Raw genomic sequence first — 13,477 nt, forward strand, 5'->3', positions numbered from 1 at the left:
TAGGAGTTTAAATTTTTTTGGGTTGGGAGCCAATCTGATGTTTATGGGCACAAAGAACTCACTTGTACTTGATGAAGTACTATCTGAATTAACGTAAATTTATCTTCAAGTATAAAACGGATTATTACCGGATTGTTTCAATAACAAGTTTCTTCTTGTCACATCAATACATTCCCATGGCACTCCTGCTGCACGGTAAGGTGACTTCAATTCATGTAAAATATAGTAGAACATCACTCCATAAAAACAGTCTTGATGCAACAAGGTATTTTATACTGGAATAGCCTCCGTACAGATTTTAAACAGCCTGCTAAAATTGGCACTTTTTCTACAATATATGTTGGATTCATATTTGTCAAGTCACCAAGTTAATTTATTAATTTGCTATCATGTTATACTAATAGTTATCTTAATCCATCGTTGTCTGGTTTCAACTGTGGGGTCTTAAATTTTGGTCTGTGTGTGTGATGTGTAACGATGTGTGATATTGTCACTGTGGTTGTCTGTTCTAAAGGGAAAAGTACGAATACCATGCTGGCTCCATTTTCATCTGCTCTGTTACTACGTCACGTTTCTATAATCCAGTTTATTGTTCAATTAGGCATAACAAAAAATGCTATGTTGGCATAATGGGCCCCCCAAAATAGGGTATGTAGGTAGTTTTTTTGGTGTTTTTTCCCCTTTCCAGCAACGAATATGATATGTTTTCTAATTGTTTAAGCTGGTAGTATACACGATAACAAAAGAGAACAAGGCTACACACAACAAATATTATATTTTCAAACTCTTGATGGATGACATTTATTTTATTTTAATGTCTTTTTAGATCTTAATCATTAAGTTTCTTCCCTTGAAAAAAAAATATATATCCAGGGTCGGCCGTATTTGTAGGGTAGGTCGGGTTTCGCCAGCATATCATTTTTTGTACGCCTTAGTTTACCTGTAATCATCGAAATGTACCATTACTCTGGTTCACTATGAAATAAATGTTTTTATTGTCGTATTATGAATATTAAAAAGTATGTGTTTGTACCAGTACAATTCAACCTGTCTGTTGCCATACTGAAAATTTGTTTGAATGTTGTTTTATGACTTAAAGGCACTGGACACCTTTGGTAATTGTCAAAGAACAGCATTCTCACTTGGTATATTCCAACATAATGTAAAAATAACAAATCTGTGAAAATTTTCGCTTAATTATGGTCATTGAAGTTGCAAGAGGAAAGTGAAGAAAAAAAACACCCTTGTTGCACAAATTTGTGTGCCTTCAGATGCCTTAAAAAATGTTTTATACTATCCACAGCTCTCCATTGCTCATTACCAAGTCAGTTTATGCTAACTATTATTTTGAGTGATTACCAATAGTGTCCAGCTCAGTGCACAACTCGATGGCGTTTGCCAACCAACAGGGTCTGTACTCATGCGTGAATGTAATTAGCATATTTCATGGGAAGGGTCCATTATATTTGTGTTTTAGGCATGCACATTGGTGTATGGGTAAAATGCAAGTGATAATTAAATAATATTAATTTTTGTCTGATAACACTTTTAGTTTGCATCTCAAAGTGCTGATTGTGGTCAAGACAACTTTTCTGAGTTACTTAATTATGAAACCTGTACACAATACAGCATGTTGTAAGTTTTTTTTGTGGCAAACATGCTGCTTACTGTGCCAGAAATGTCGGTGACCCCTTCTCTTAAAAAGAAGGTACATGTTTGGTAATTACTCAAAACAAATATTAACCTAAAAAATGACTTGTTAACGGAGAGCATTAGAGAGCTGTTGATAATATAAAACATGGTGGGAAACGACTCCCTCTGAAGTAAGTAGTTCTTGAGAAAGAGGTAATTTCTTACTAAAATATAAGACTTAAAACTAGAAGTCTTTTATTCCTATCTGAAAACCACAAAAATTCGTCCAAGGGTGTCTTTTCTTTCATCATTTTCTCGCAACTTCGATGACCAATTGAGCCAAAATTTTCAGAGGCTTGTTATTATTTTATGCGTATGATGGGATACACCAAGTGAGAACATGGTCTTTAACAATTACCAAACGTGTACAGTGCCTTTTATAATAAGTGTACTGGATTCTTTTATGCATTACACAACACAAAACTCAAGACTATGGGTTTGTGTGCATGCTAACTAAAACAAATGCCCTGTTTGTTTTATTAAATTTGATGTTAATTATTATTTTCTTCATAATCATCACAATCTAAAGTATGCCTGAGAACTCAATTTTCATATTAACAGTTGTTTTGATATTAACAGTTGGGTTCTTATTTCAATAAGTTAAAATATTTTAGAAAGTTTTTTATCATTCTTGAATTTCCTGATTTTGTTTATTTTTTAGATTGACGTTTTACAGTTTTTCAAAATTTTTGTTATTTTTTTTTACTGACAAACCAGTTGCTTGTGTCTCTCTTCTGACATTTTTAATGTTCTATATTTGTAACCGTAAAGTTGTTAGTAGGTTCAGCCTAGAACACTTTTTATAAATCGATCGCTCAATAACAGTTTAATTGAATAAATAACGATTCAATAATTCCAGTAGAATTGTCCCTTCCTCCTAACCAGTTTAGACTCTTTTTACCATGGTAGCTTTACTCACAGCATGAAATTATCACTGACTTTGGATTAAACACAGACAAGGTGTATAACCTTTTTTGACGTTCAGAAGAGAACACAAAATTTGGTTACATCAGAGCAACTATTTGATGTCTGTGTATACAACAGCCAGCTATATGAATATTATACAGACCATCCATTTACTTATGCTAATTAGTTGCCAGTGGAAACATATCATACGTACACGAGGTTTACGCCATGCAACACTGATCAAACGCTGTCGCTTTACTCTGAGCGTCAACAGTTGCTGTTATCTTTACCAATTCAGAACACTACGTGTAGAGTCGTGGCAACAAGTGGTTTATGGCTGCGGTTACTATGGCAAAAGCCTTTCAACCAGCAATCCATTTGACATGAGTTACACGGATTCTTTCATTGGGTCGTTCTGGAAGTGGTGTATTATAGGAACAGAACATTTTATAAGGTCTCATGGACACACCTAAAATTGTGCGCACCTTTTTAAAGATAATAAAGCCATAAATTCCTAAAGTATTGAAAGACTATGGGAAAATTAGTCCATATTCATCATCACATCATCTTATTAACAAAAGAATTTTCTTATATTTCATCATTTTAAGATACTTAATATAATTTAGGTTTTGAGATTACCCTAGATTTAATCGAAACACACATTCTACCAACTGGTCAAAGTTTCATGAAATACTCTGGTCCTGTTTGAGCTTGTGGTGACTGTACCAATGAAAGTTAGCAATGGGGACGAATGATTATATGGAGGATTTGGTTAAAAGGTCTTTTTAAAATAAAATTCTAATAATGTCTGGTACAATGACTTTCTTAGTCACAAGTTACCACAGTCCTCAGACTATAGAGACAGTTGCTATGGCAAGCGATTTGGAGCAAGCTTTTGTATAGCGACGTCCAGATGAGCAAATCCTTGTACCATTATGCCATAGACTTTTAATCAGAATGTTGCTGTCTCTTACGTAACTACGCCAAAGCTTGCCCCAAACCATTTGACATAGCAAATGTTTCTGTTGTCTGAGAAATGCCAATTTAAGCGGTTATGTCACTAAGGAAGACCAGACATTAATCAAATCTATTGGTCTAACCCTTGCTCTATGGTTTAACAGTTTCAATCAGTGAGCTTTCAGATTGAAACTAATCTTATTTTAGAAAGCTAATTACCAACTCTGTACTTTATTTTTGGATTCAGTCAACTATACGTGAAAACCAGGTGTTCCTTAAAATTATCTTTAAGCTGTTTGGGTTGAAATTATGGTTAATGGTAAAAACATTTTAGCTACAATAGCCAATAGGCCCAAAAATAAGTTTTTGAGGGTGGTGTTGGCGTTTTTCTCTCAATGCGTGACCCATAAAGAATTTGTACAGGTGGATAGTACATAAGTGTTTTATTAAAATGTACTCTTCCAAAACCAAATGCTACATTACACCGTGGAGCAAGGACTTATCATTGCATGAGTTCATCAGCTCTGGCATCAGGCTACACTTGCACTGTAGACTGATAATTGCTATAAATCACAAATTGACAAGTCGTGGTCGATAAAGCACTTCAATCTTCATGCCAACGCACTGTATAAAGTGTGTACATAATCAGATTGGCCAGAGAGCAGACATTTTAGACTTTCACGACTTGATTCCTTGAAATGGCGCAACGTGTCAGTGGTATTGTGATAAGATCAGAATCTCTATTGTTCAATAGCCGTGTTCGCAATTTGTTCTGACATGAGTTTATCTTGTCGCTGGATTTGATAGTCCTCTGTGTAAACACCTTGTTACCTTTGTGGAGTAGGAAGGTGTGTTAATTGCTAATGTGGCGCTGCAGATGACCAGTGGTCAGACAAATGGATTTTTTACAAGCAAGATGTTGATAGTTTGACCCAAAGTTGTTTATTTTACCTCGAGGTTCAACTTAATGTTTCACTTGCCCTGATAATGGAAACAAATTGTGGTATTAAATACGCTGCAAATTCCTACCTTTGATCAGCCCCTTAGTTTTTATCGTAAATATTTTTTCTTTGTAGCTTCTTAATACTGAGAGTGCCTTAGTGTGAGTTTGCATAAACAAAAAAACATTCAGAAAATGACACCTGTAAGATATAAATTACAACCTGTTAGATAAAAATGACATTCTGTAAGATAAAAATGACAACCTGTAAGATAAAAATAGAGCCAGCAATTAAAGGACTCAAAATAATTATTAGTATAAAACCTACTTGGCGACGAGTAATGGGGAGAGGTTGATGGTAGAAAACATTGTGAGAAACGGCACCCTCTGAAATGCCATAGTTTTTGAGAAAGAAGTAATTTTCCATGAATTTGATTTCGAGACCTCAGATTTAGAACTTGAGGTCCCGAAATGAACCATCTAAACGCACACAACTTCATGTGACAAGGGTGTTTTTTTCTTTCATTTTTATCTCGAAAGTTCGATGACCGATTTAGCTCAATTTTTCACAGGTTTGTTTGTTGAGATACACCAACTGTGAAGGCTAGGCTTTGACAATTACCAATAGTGTACACTACCTTTAAGGAGTGGGAGTAATGCCAAGACTCTTGATAGGAGGCCTCATTAAAACAATCAGGATACAGCTTTGATTCAGAGAAGGACGGGTCCATGAGGATGATTTGAGTACAATCTTGATCTCAGTGTAAAGTCTGTAAAGCTAGTTGACGGCCGGGTGAAGGGCAGCAGCGGCCACCATTCCACCAGGGCACAATTTCATAGAGCTGCTAAGCACAAACATTTGCTAAGCATGAAATTTCTTCCTTGATAAAAACATGATAACCAACCAAATTTCCACTTTATTTTCAGGATAAGCAAACAACAGCTGAATACTAGTAACAAGCGATATGCAACAAATAGAAATGTGGTTGGTAATCTTGTATTTATTAAGGGAAAAATTTCATGCTAAGCAAATTTGTGTGCTAAGCAGCTCTATGAAATTTTGGCCCTGCAGGCAATAGCATTGGGGTCTGCCACAGTCACAAAGCGCAGCTGGGGCATAGTACCCCCTCTAGATGTGGGTGGGCCAAATTTTATAGAGCTGCTTAATGGCTGCTTAACTGTTTGATGTCCATTTCTATAGCACTTCGTAAGCACACGAAAAAGGCATGCTATTCTTCCCGTGCTAACTGTGTGAATATGAATGATGCAAAGATGTAAATCAATGGTGAATGTACAAGTTCGCTGCCTAACTTATAAAAGATGCTTAAGTTTTTAAAACAAAAAATTTCTGCTATAGTTAGGAATTTTTTTTTAATTTGCTTATTTTTAAGCAATGCTGTGAAATTTGCCCCTAGTATAGGTTGCTATGGCATGGGAGGCTCAAGGAAGGTCAAGTTCCCAGGAGGTGGATGGTGAGATTGTAGACCCGGGATGTGCGGAGCATCATGGTCTCACCTTATAGCTTCACGGTCTCACCACCTCTTGTGCCATTGATCTTCAGCAGTCGCTGAGCTGTCTGGGAGCGTTTGACCAGAATGAATTTCCAGACTTAAGTCTAGGCATTGGCCGGAAAGATAAGATAAAGTGACGAACATAATCCTTTCAAAAGCCCTTTTAAATTGTGAAGAGGTTTTCGTCTTCCTCTGCTGTGAAGAGGTGAGCTCGTTATCACCCCAGGGTGCTGATGAATGCATGACCCTCTATTAGCCTTTAGTAACAACAGACAACTATGGAGCAATTAAAGGTACTGAACACCTTTGGTAATTGTCAAATATCAGTATTCTCACTTGGTGTATCCAAATATATGCATGATAGCACAAACCTGTGAAAATTTGGGCTCAATTGGTCATTAAAGTTGCTCGAAAATATTGAAAGAAAAAACACCCTTGTTGCACAAATTGGTGTGCTTTCAGATGCCTAATAAAAGGCTGCAGTATGTTAATATTTGAGGATGAAGTTATGTCTTTCCTTGGAGCTTTTTCTCGCAATGTTTTATACTATCAACAGATCACAATTGCTCGTTCCCAAGTAAGTTTTTATGCTAATAATTATAAGGAGTAATTACCAATAGTGTCCAGTGCCTTTAAAAATAGGCGGGTTTGGATAATGAGTGGGCGGTTTATGACTAATCAGAGTCCAATAGTTTTGCTATTGAGTTATCGTACAGTTTGACTTTGTTAGAGTGAGTGAAAAGCAGGATGCAGTAGTCAATATTTCATGGGGGTTAGGGTTAAATGCGGATTATAGTGATTACTTACATGGCGCTCAAATCTTTCACTCAGTGATGCTCTATGATGCTCACGGTTAATGGGGAAAGAGATTCAAAACTCAATCCACAATCAAATGTAAGTAAAATTAGAGGATGGAATTTTTTTTTTTAAAGGTTTATTATAATTTTGCTTATTATAAAGATTAAACAGCCCAAAAAAGGATGATCTCAAATATACAGTTTTCTAATAGCTGGAGTCCATAGAAAACATTAAAAAAAATATATCGAGTCTCTTACCTCACGTTAAAACATGGTAAAAATGTTTTTTCTCCAGAACGCTCCAAGCCAAATTTTACGAAAAACTCGGGGTCAGTCGCTGCTATTTGATGTGGATAATAGCGCCCTCAGTTTGCCAAAGCTGGAGAACTGTGTTCAAACCCAATTATGGGAAAATCGTCACTGGCGTCAAGGGGTCATTATAATAGATAAGCCGTTTTTGACTCTCGGCTGAAAAAGTCGCGCGGCCGGATGCATTTTTGACTCGAGTTATTTGTTGCTAAATGCAATTTTTGAGAGTAAAATGGTTATTAACCAGTATCTACGATGTCTATTTGGCCATAAAAAGGTAATAAGTGAAATATTGAGATCATCCTTTATTGGCTCTTTAATCGGTTTTAACAATGCACCAATGTGTGACTGTGTACTCGGTACTTCCAGAGCCATGCAAAAAAGGGAGAATAAGGGATGAAAATGGCCTATTGTCCTGTCTTGTAATGTGACTTTCTCTTTTGTTTTTGTGTAAATAGTTGTGTCTAATTGCAATGTTCTTTTAAAAAAAAGGTTTTTAGAGTTTAATTTCCACTGCTGTACAATGAAAACAAATTTTATGATGAATAAATAAATATAATAATAAGTGACATTTTGAGCCAAAGGTTGGCGTACTTCAAATGTTGTCAAAACCATAGGTAGAGTGCCAGACCGTAAATCAGCTGTGTAAATGCCAAGAAAATTTGTATGAGGGAATAGACTGTGCAGAACTGCCAATTTGTCTGCAGCAGCTGTGTAGTTTTGTCAATGTTTGTTTTAAAGCCATTGGACACTTTCGGTAAACAGTGTTGTGCAAAGGCCCACACTTCCTGTATCACAACTTATATATGAAATCACAAACCTGTGAAAATTTAGGCTCAATCGGTCATCGGAGTCGGGAGAAAATAACTGGAAAACCCACCCTTGTTTCCCCACGTTTTGCCGTTTCATGACATGTGTTTTAAATAAATCCATAATTCTCGATATCGAGAATTGATAATTGTTTTAATGTTTTCTCAAAAAGTAAAGCATTTCATGGAATAATATTTCAAGAGAAGTCTTTCACCACTACCTTCTGTAAACCCTGTAAGTTATTTGTAAATCTGTGAACTTTTATTTTGTTTTCTGTTCCGAAAGTGTACAATGGCTTTAAAGATGTCAGATTTTTGGCCCCAAACATTAAAAATAATTTTTTTTGAGTGAATGGTATTTCAAAGAGTATCACCCGCTCTAACGAAAACAAGTTTAACTTTTACTTTTAATGGTCAGGAACCATGACAAAAAGTTAAAACGTTTCTTATAAAACACATAAGAATTGGTCACGTGATATATTGTCGGGATCCCGACAAAAACTAATTTTGAGCACTTTATTTCACTGCTACTAATAATTGGCGGACTTTTTCGAGCAATTGCTCAAATGAAAGCTTGTAACTTTCTCGACCCCCATCAAAATACCTTTGTGGGTCAAATCGGCCAAAAATCATACATAGCATCTTTAAAGGCACAGTATACCTTTGGTTTTTGGAACCATTCAATTGTTTTAATCCTACATAGACCCATTGCACAATGCGCAGCGCGCATACTTGCGCGTCTCCTGTCCGCCATTTTGGGGGTCAAAATGTGCACAAAGAGATGGTACATGTGTTTACCAACCAATCGCGTGTAAATATGTGTTCCATCGTTTTCTGCATGTTTTGACCCCCAAAATGGCTAGTTGATGGAGAAGGGGTGTGCAAGTGCACTGCACGCTGTGCAATGGGTCTATAAGTGTGGATGTCAACTAACATGTGAAACTTTCATTACAAAAGGTGGTCACGTTTTTGAGTTATTGCCAAAAATGAGTTATTGCCCAAAATATTTGGAGCATAAAAACTGATACACAACCACAATACTTTGAAGTGATGAAATAGGCTTCTAACCAAATTTTGCATTGCCATTAATTTTAAGAGTGAATACCAAACATACCTTCCCTTTAAGAAAGGTTTTCTGTTTTCACCTGGAAGTGGTATTTTTTCAAAATAAAGCTTTTGTCACTAATATATGTGTTTTGATGAGTGGAATGTGAATAAACAGATAACTAAGGTTTTAAAAAATCAGTTCTTATGTTATTTACAAATTTAAGAGTAGACCCCGACCCGAGAGGGCGCTGTTCGTGCCGTCAATCGAGGCAGACTTTGCCTGTAATGCGTAGAGTAAACACAATTGCAAAGTACATGTACGGACCAAGTCGTGAGTTTGTATGTTTAAAAAAAAAAATGTTTTTGTTTTTTTCCGGCAATGCCGACCAGGTGTATTGCTGCTGAATGCAGAAAAAACACTTGTTGAAATGTACCAACTCACGACTTGGACGTACATGTACTTTGCACGTGTGTTTTCTATACGCATTGCAGGCAAAGTCTGCCTCGATTGATGTCACAAAAGGGGTAGGCAGAGTCAGCCCCCCAAACAACTTTATATATTTTTTTAACATATAAATCGTGACAAACAATTACCAAAAAAATTGTTTTATTGTTCGTAAGCATATACTCTTATGTTTGAAAGGAAAAAAATTCTATTTCCAGGTGACTTTAAAGAAAGTGGACACTATTGGTAATTGTAAAAGACCACTCTTCTCACTTGGTGTATCTCAACATTTTATGCATAAAATAACAAACCTGTGAAAATTTGAGCTAGATTTGTCGCCGGAGTTGCGAGATAACTATGAAAGAAAAAAAACACCCTTGTCACACGAAGTTGTGTACTTTCAGATGCTTGATTTGGAGGCCTCAAGTTCTAAACTTGAGGTCTCGAAATCAAATTCATGGAAACATCTTTCTCGAAAACTATGTTACTTCAGAGGAAGCCATTCCTCACCATGTTTTATACCATCAACCTCTCCCCATTACTCGTTACCAAATGAGGTTTTATGCTAATAATTATTTTGAGTAGTTACCAATAGTGTCCACTGCCTTTAAAAGCGTATTGGTCTGTTTTTATGTTAAACTATTACTATTTTGACACTACAATCATGGAATAATATACTGTACAAATTTGTAAAAAGTGTCAAGTTTGTTTTTGTGTTTAGTTTAATTTTCCAATACACCATTTTAATTTTTTTTTAAAGTTGATTCTTCTCTCCTCCCAAGATATAGTAAGTGCAGAATGTTATTATGTGTATGAATGTTTCATTGTGCAAAAAATGTGAAGAAATTAATCGTATTTGTCAAAGATGCTGGACAAAATTTCAAAAAATTCCTTCTTTGTTAAATAAATATGAAGATGACAATTCTTTTAATGCAACATAAAACTGACCAACTACAGTTTCATTGTTGGGACTTATGTGTTATTCTCATTCAAATAATTGTGAACATTTGCTAAACTGGATGTAAAACACAATGTGATTTACTCAGTATTTTCTGTGAAAATCTCCCACAAATTTTACAAATATTTTGAATGCCTTTATTAATATCTTAAAAATATTTTACTTTCTTTGCAGATAGAGAAAATAATTCGAGATATGCAGCATCATGATCGAGGAATCAAGACTAGATCACAGAAGGTTTTTCTGACGTCCATTCCTTGTGCTTTTACAGGTACAGTCAATTTAATCTTCTTGGCGAGTGTCTGAATAACGTAACCTATTTTTTGCTCTTACCTAACCCCAACTGCAATGCGTCATTTATGAAGACATACAAACTGGTACTACTGCTACATTTTTACATCGGCATGTTGTCATCTGCAAAATTATTTTTCCAAGCCCTGTTCAATTGTGAACCATTCCGAGGGTCTTAAAACCCAAAAGATACAGTTCCCCTTTTTTTTCACCAAAGTGCCTGTTAAATTGTCTCATGTGACAACAACTGTAGTGCATGCAAAAGAACTCTTAACTAGATTATGTATCTAGAACTAGTAATAACCCCCAGAAAATGAGGTGAAAATGTTAATGTAAGGCCAGTTGACAGCTTTGGCTGTAGTGATACAGCCGTATCGCTTCAAAGGCTTACACTTCAACACTGCGGTTTACAGCCAAAGCCGATTAGCCATAGCCTTAGTTTGCTTATTTGGACTCGTATTTGGATAACAATAATAATAAGGGAATAAATGTGTAGCGACTAGTTCTTTCACGGCTGTTTAAAACAGGCAGGGTCGAATTACCGTGTGATAAAGGCCCAAGCCGAAGGAGAGGGCCTTTATCACACCACGGCAATTCAACCCTGCAAGGTTTTAAACGTCTGTGAAAGAACTAGTTGCTACCCTTTTATTCCCATTCATAAATACCTTTTAATTTAAAAGGCGTAATAAAGTAAGAAACCCTGTAAAACTTATCCGTTTCCGAGTGCCTGAGCTCTGTATGTTTCCACCTCCATGGTATGTCCAGTACACATGTTACATGTACATGTACGACGTCCGTACGCGTGTGTTTTCCGGTTTCGTTCGTGCGCATGCGCATACAGTCTTGGTGCATATTCGCTGGTTTTCCTTTCACACACAGCGCTGCCAACTCACCGACAGCGCCTGCATCGCTCGTAACAAAAACGTCTGGCATCAAGGCTAGCGCGGAGTCTCCGCTCACAACCGGTTATAAACACTGGTCTTTATCAAAGGTTTAAATACCCCCACGTGACGCGCTCTCCACCCATAGGAATCTGTCTGAGTTAAAAGAAAACTTTATACAATGTAAAAATAATGGATATTATAAAAACAAGTAGCCAGTACTGATGGAGCCTACTTGTAGTTAAATTAAACCCGATGCAAGTCCTTGTGAACAAGTGTGACTTAAGTTCCCTCTTGAAGTTGTCGTCGAGTAAGGATATTTTACTATATACGGAACTGTGATGCCTTTAAGTTGCCTCATATGACATGGCCTGACAGGGCTACGATCAAACCCAAATGTCAGTCACTGCATACATGCTATTTTTAACGTGTTAAATTTATCCCTGGCATGCACGGCGTGTTCTTGTTACTAGGGGCCTTTCTTTCACAGCGTTAATTGCATAAGTGATGAATGCGTTTATCACGTGACTGGGATGAATCAACCTCTCTCGATAAACATTAACACCCTTTTCATCGTTAAGCAATATTGATCGATCTGAAAAATGAGACTGTATTTATTTGGCCCGATGGTCGACCGCCTACATGTATGTTTTAGCTTCGCGGCTCAACCATCCGGCTAATTTTTATAAGGAAATTCTCGCCATACCTTTTCTGTAACTGGATAAAGATGAAGAGTAATTTTTTAGTTGAAGTAAAATCATTTTGATTTTTATGTTTAATTGATTTTAAAAAAGGTTTGTATAAAAATTTGTTTAAATGATTTGGGTACTTTTTTGAACACAAAACACAATGTCCACAGATTTACATTCAACTTACACCGTTTTGAAGATGATGATAGTAGAAAGCGTACCTTAAAATATTACTTGCTGAGGTACTGTAGCTTTTGAGTTAAACAATGTCATGAAAATACGTTTTTACATGCTAAAATAATTTTGGTCTCATGGACACTTAGATGAAAATTATTTTCATGACAAAGCACATAGACCCTTTAAAATGCAAGCATGACCAATCCGGGTGTTACAAGTAGTGATTCAAATGAAAAAATAGTATTAGCTGTTACAAACTGCTCACTAACTCAAAGGACCTAATGAGAAACTAGTATTAGCTGTTGCAAACGAAGCCCGACCCGAGAGGGTGCTGTTCTTGACGTCAGTCGAGGCGCGATGAATCGCATGTAGTGCCAACACAAGATATGGACGCTTGAACAAGCTAAAAACATGCCCTCAAAGTTGAAACAGCACCTGATTTTTTTCACTAGCTGGAAAAATTGTTGGTATTGCGTCATATTTTAGAAAAGAACTTTTCTCTCATGTCAAAATGTGTAGTGTATTTCAGTTCACGGCGGCTTGAAGTGTTTGCTGCACAGTGCTTGAAAAGACGACTTTGCAATTTGACCCCATCTTTAGTTGTTTTGCTGCATCCAACAGCAATAGACCTGGTCAACTTTGCCGGAAAAATGCAAGAAATGTACAAACTCATGACTAGGACTTGAATGTACTTGCATGTACATGTGTTCGATGTTCGATCAAGGCAAAGTCTTCCTCGATTGACTTCACAAAAGGGGTAGGCAGAGTCACCCCACACAACTTTTTTTATTTTGATAAACATATAAATCGTTAAAAACAATTACTAACAAAATTATTTTATTGTTCAGAAACATATACTCTATGATCTAATGTTCAAAGAAAAAAAATTCTATTTCCAGGTGACATTAATTTTTGACAGTTGATTAAATCGTTGTCTGTAAGAAGACTGCCTGCATTCAAGACTCTCTTGTACGTACGTGTTGTAGGTAAATTAGCATAATAATAATTAGATTTATTGAGCGTGCCACACTGATCACACCCCAAGGCGCTTCTCATTAAAACTTCTTG

General features: G+C 36.3%; 1 protein-coding gene across 1 annotated transcript in view; it reads left to right on the forward strand.

Moving 5' to 3' along the window:
• The window catches only part of LOC117292888 (regulator of G-protein signaling 9-like), a 72,850-nt gene that overhangs the window by 4,199 nt on the left and 55,174 nt on the right, over positions 1 to 13,477 (forward strand). The window contains exon 2 of the mRNA XM_033775060.1: positions 10,546 to 10,642. Coding sequence (XP_033630951.1) covers positions 10,546 to 10,642 — 97 coding nt within the window. The remainder of the gene's footprint in view (positions 1 to 10,545; positions 10,643 to 13,477) is intronic.

This window comes from Asterias rubens, chromosome 7 (assembly GCF_902459465.1).
Source record: "Asterias rubens chromosome 7, eAstRub1.3, whole genome shotgun sequence".
Taxonomy (NCBI): Eukaryota; Metazoa; Echinodermata; class Asteroidea; order Forcipulatida; family Asteriidae; genus Asterias; species Asterias rubens.